Source organism: Myotis brandtii, unplaced genomic scaffold (genome assembly GCF_000412655.1).
Source record: "Myotis brandtii unplaced genomic scaffold, ASM41265v1 scaffold565, whole genome shotgun sequence".
NCBI lineage: Eukaryota > Metazoa > Chordata > Mammalia > Chiroptera > Vespertilionidae > Myotis > Myotis brandtii.
In genome coordinates, this window is record NW_005370105.1 from 1,990,080 (window position 1) to 1,994,932 (window position 4,853).

General features: G+C 46.7%; 1 protein-coding gene across 1 annotated transcript in view; it reads right to left on the bottom strand.

The window, feature by feature from the left end:
* Positions 1-3,210: 3,210 nt before the first annotated feature.
* The window catches only part of PLPPR4 (phospholipid phosphatase related 4), a 23,679-nt gene continuing 22,036 nt past the window's right edge, over positions 3,211-4,853 (bottom strand). The window contains exon 7 of the mRNA XM_014549654.1: positions 3,211-4,846. Within this exon, the coding sequence (XP_014405140.1) occupies positions 4,457-4,846 (390 nt within the window). The 3' untranslated portion in view covers positions 3,211-4,456. The remainder of the gene's footprint in view (positions 4,847-4,853) is intronic.

Consider the following 4,853-nt stretch of genomic DNA (forward strand, 5'->3'; position numbering starts at 1 on the left):
TACAAGTGAGTGTTTGCCTATTATTAGTAGAACCGAGATGAACATATCGGTGCCATTTTTGTGTATGGACATAAGTTTGCGTTTCTATGGGCATAAGTGCCCAAGAGTGCAATTCGGGGTCAAAGGGTACGACCCAGGAATTCTTATTTTTAAATGAGGAATTGACGCATCGCTTTCCAGAGCAGGTGGACCATTTCACATGCTCAGCGGCAATATGTAAGGGATGCAGTTTCTCCAGGTTTTTGCTAGCAGTTGGTATCATCACTATTTTTTTTTTTTTAGTTTAGTCATTCTTACAGAGGTGTAGCAATATCTCATTGTGGTTTTAATTTGTACTTCCCAAACAGCCAGTGACACTGACCATCTATTTATAGGTGTGTTTTTTTCTGTTTATCTTCTTTGATGAAATATCTATTCATATTTTTTATTTACTATTTTAGTTTTTACTGTTTATGTGTTGTTGTTTTTACTGTTGAGTATTGAGGTTTTAAAAATATTTTTAAAATTTAACTTTAAAAACATGGCACAGATGGGAAAAGCTAAGTTGGTCCCCATCAGAATTTAAAACATTTGCTCTGAAAGATCTTGTTACCAAGATGAAAGGATAAATACAAGCAGGAAAAAATATTTGAAGATACATATTCAACCAAGGACTAGTCACGGGTCGTTGACCTAGCTCCAAAGACTTTCTCCTCTGGCTTTCACTGAAAATTGTAGCTTTACATTTAAGTCCTTGACTCATTTTTACTTTATTTTTGAAAATCCCTCTTTCCATGCCTTCAGAAATATCTGTAAAAATACCTTTCATTATCTAACTTGGAGATGGAATGGGAAAGATTGAGCTGGGGATGGAGTTAGATTTTTCTAATATTCAAAGATGGACATACCTTTTCTCAGAGGACAGCAGAGGCTGGAGAGAAAACCATCAAGCAGGGGAAAGAGCCCTGGTAGAGAGGGTGTCCCCCATTCTTCCTTTGGGTGCGAAGTGTCCGGAGGCGGTGAAGAGGCGGAGGCTTTATGTACATACCATTGTCGTCACCTTTTCTTCACGCTCACTAGTCTGCTTGTCGCTGGGTCTATTTTGAAAGCTAACATCAGAGTCTAGATGGAGTTCTCTCACAGGCAATGTGAGTAATTTATGTCTAAAGACGTCTAAGAGCGCTCCCTTTAAGAAGCTCAAGGTAAAAATGCTGAATGATAAAGAAATGCTATGTCATGGTTTGACAAGCCTTTCTTTCCTGGGGCAATAGTCTTTCTTCTAACAGCGGTTCTCAACCTGTGGGTCGCGACCCCTGAAAATACATCCTGCATATCAGATATTTACATGACGATTCATAACAGTTAGCAAAATTACAGTTATGAAGTGGCAACGAAAATAATTTTATGGTTGGGGGTCACCACAACATGAGGAACTGTATTAAAGGGTCGCGGCATTAGGGAGGTTGAGAACCACTGTGTCAGTTCTGATGCCTTCTTATTTCTTCATCCGTGTTCCTGTAAGCCAGGTCATTACCATTCCTACATGCTCTGAAGTTAAAAACAAAACAAAACACACAGAACGACCTAATTCTGATGAAGAAATCTAATCTTTATTTCTAGGATGTTAGCACAATATACTCACACAATAGCTTTGATCTGTACTTAACAAAATACATTATAGCACTTTACAAACTTGATCAGTTTGGAAATCACTGTGTAACATTTTATTAAACACGATACTTTGTGTATATATATTATATATATATTTCCATAACTTTATTTACTTTAAAAAGATAATTAACTCTCTTTGTTCAGTACTTGGTTTTACCAGGAAAGCACAGCCTAAGGGCTCGGGGAGGAGGAGGTGCTCTCTGAGCAAATGAGAGGAATCGAACACGAGGAAGGTACCGCCTGTCGGTCTCGCTTACTCTAAGTTAAGGTACCAGTGGAATGTAAACAATTTTTTTGTAATTATTACTATCTTTTTTACAAAAGATGTGTTATCAAATACACATGCAGAGGTCTGAGTTCTAGCGGCTGTCGTCGGATTTCCTTAACAACGTGGTACAATTGAAGTCTTTAAAAACTGTAGCCTTTGGCACTTTGAGTAGAAAAAGAACGTATCAAGATTTATGTAAAGAACAAAAGCTTCAGTGACTAGAGAAGTTCTTTAAAATCGTTTGTCAAGAAGTAGGAAAGATTAGGAAATACCACACTGCGCCGGAAATGCTGCAGGATTTGTTTTTGTTGTGTTTTGTTTTTTTTCTTCAGAGTACTAAAACCTTGCTCCCTAGGGACCGGCCAAAGCCAGGCGATTCGGGATGGGGGTGTCGGGGAGAAATGGGCAAGGCAGTGTTTGGTTCCCACTCCCCGCTCAGAGAAGGAAGTTGCCAGAGGGACGGAGCTGAATCTGTATTTTATTGCCAGAGTTTTCAGTTCTGCTGGTTTCGGCTACATCCCTAAGCTCCCGGAGGTGGGCTGCTCTCAGAAGCTCGCCCCTTCCCTGCAGAAGGTGGTAATGACAGGTACCCTCCTTTCTAAACAAGGCCTTCTGGTCGCTCTGCAACCGACGCCCAGGTCAGGCAGGCGGGCCTGGTTGTAACCTTGGGTCCCCCTGGCAGTCATGCGTGGAGGTGAGGATTCTTAAGAAACGTGTAGAAAACAGCGCACGCTACGCTCCAAGGATCAAATACTTCTTTACACCTAACAGAAATGTTTATGTTGGAAACACCTCAGCATGTTTTGTTTTTGTTCTTATTGGTAATACTAGAGGCCCGGTGCATGAAATTCGTGCACTCAGGGCCGGGGGGGGGGGGTCCCTCAGCCCAGCCTGTGCCCTCTCACAGTCTGGGAGCCCTCAGGGGGATGTCTGACTGACGGCTTAGGCCCACTCCCACGTGGGTAGCGGGCCTAAGCTGTCAGTTGGACATTCTTAGCACTGCTGCAGAGGCGGGAGAGGCTCCTGCCACTGCCGCTGCACTCACCAGCCATGAGCCTGGCTTCTGGCTGAGTGGGTCTCTCCCTTTGGGAGCGCACTGACCACCAGGGGGCAGCCAGGCCTTGGAGCGTCTGCCCCCTGGTGGTCAGTGCGCATCATAGCGACCGGTCATTCTGCCGTTTGGTTGATTTGCATATTAGCCTTTTATTATATAGGATTGTTTTCCTGAAAGCCCCATTCAGGACAGATAGCAAAGACTGTCGTGTGCACACGAAGCACCAAGGCTGTGCCTGTTTAGATGTTTTAAAGAAATGCAGCCTTCGTTTATTGTGGGAGATGCTTTTGTTATCCATTTGCATCTGTTTCACATTCTTCCTGTGGGTGTCGAATGAACAAAAATGAGGAAGAAGGTGAAACCCACCGATGTGGCCCTAGTTTACTGGTCGTCAGGACATCAAAAAAGCTAATAACCTGGAACTGTGTGGAATTCTTGGATGACTTGTTCAAAGAGCAGCCTAAGCCAGCCAGCAAGGTAGCCACCAGGTCAAGTTTTGGTTCAGGTTCCTTGTTCCTAAGTTCACAGCGATACATTTCACTGAAGACATGTCAATGGTTGTTTTCACTTTAAAAATAGCAGAGCTTATCTATAACATCAAAAAATATATAGAAAATCAATAAATAAAGGATAAGCCATAAAACACCGAGTAGGATCACAACCATTCAAAAAGCTCTCTCTGAAACAATATATTTTTAAGTGAAGCAAATTTACTCCCTGGAAGCCGGATTCTTCATTAGCAGTGCCTACAATGAAATAAAAAGTAAGCCGCAAAGAAACAAAAACAATGCAGAAAGCACTTAGCGATTCCCTTTTGCTGAAAATACACAATGTTGTTGTTGTTGTTGAAGAAAGCATAACTTTGAAGAAAAAAAAAATGCACCAAACCTTTGCATGTGTGGATGGTGACAGCCACTATGGGGGAGCTACGGGGTGCCCACGTCTACCACGAAGCAGCCAGCGTCCTCTCACACAGTAGCATTTCTCCGACGGGGACTGCACACACTACTGCACAGCTAGGTAGAACTGGGGGGCTGGGGGGGCTGGGGGTGGCGTGGGAGATGCACTGACTAGACTAACCAGCACCCCCACGGGGAGTGTGGGGTGCGGATTCTGCTGAATGGATATATAAAACCGGTGGCCTGTGCGTGGGGAACCGAGGTCTGGACCCCCACTGCTAATTAGAAAGAGGCGGGGAGATCCCTTATGTTGGCACATTTGGGGAGTGACATAGCATACAGGGAAGGCAACCGCTGTCTTCTGAGCTGGCCCCCCGCTGAGCTCCCGGCCTCGCTGAGGTCCTCGCGTTGTGCTTCTCCCTCCCCCGGGGCACCCCACGCGCTGAGGGTAGCAGCTCCCACGGGTGCGTGAGTCACGGATGCTGGAGGAGCTAGTCTGGTGCAAAGTCTCACTGTCCCCGCCCCCCCATCTGCTGGGACAGCGCACGAGTAGGATCCACGCTGGTCTGTCTGGGGGCGCGGCCCTCAGTCCTTGTAGGCCCGCGTGGGGGAGGTGCCCTTGTAGAAGATGTTCCTCGTGTTCTCGGGGCTGCTGCTCCTCTCGGGGATCAGGATGATGTTGCCCTTCCTGCGGAGCGTGGAGTCGCGCGAGGACGACACGGACAGCGTCTCGGAGCCGCCCTCGCTGCCGTCCACGGGGGTGACGCGGATGGTGGTGACGCCGTGGTGGTGGTGGTCGCTGCCGTCGATGTTGCCGCGCTTGCGCTCCCCGGAGCCCAGGCTGTCCCGCAGCGACTCGCAGCTCTCCGAGTCCCGGTTGAGGTCGTTGAGCTCGTAGGTCTGGCGCAGGCTGCCCTTCTCCGGGGCCTTCCACTTCCAGGAGCCGCTGCCCTCGCCCTCGGTGGACGCGGGGATCTGGATG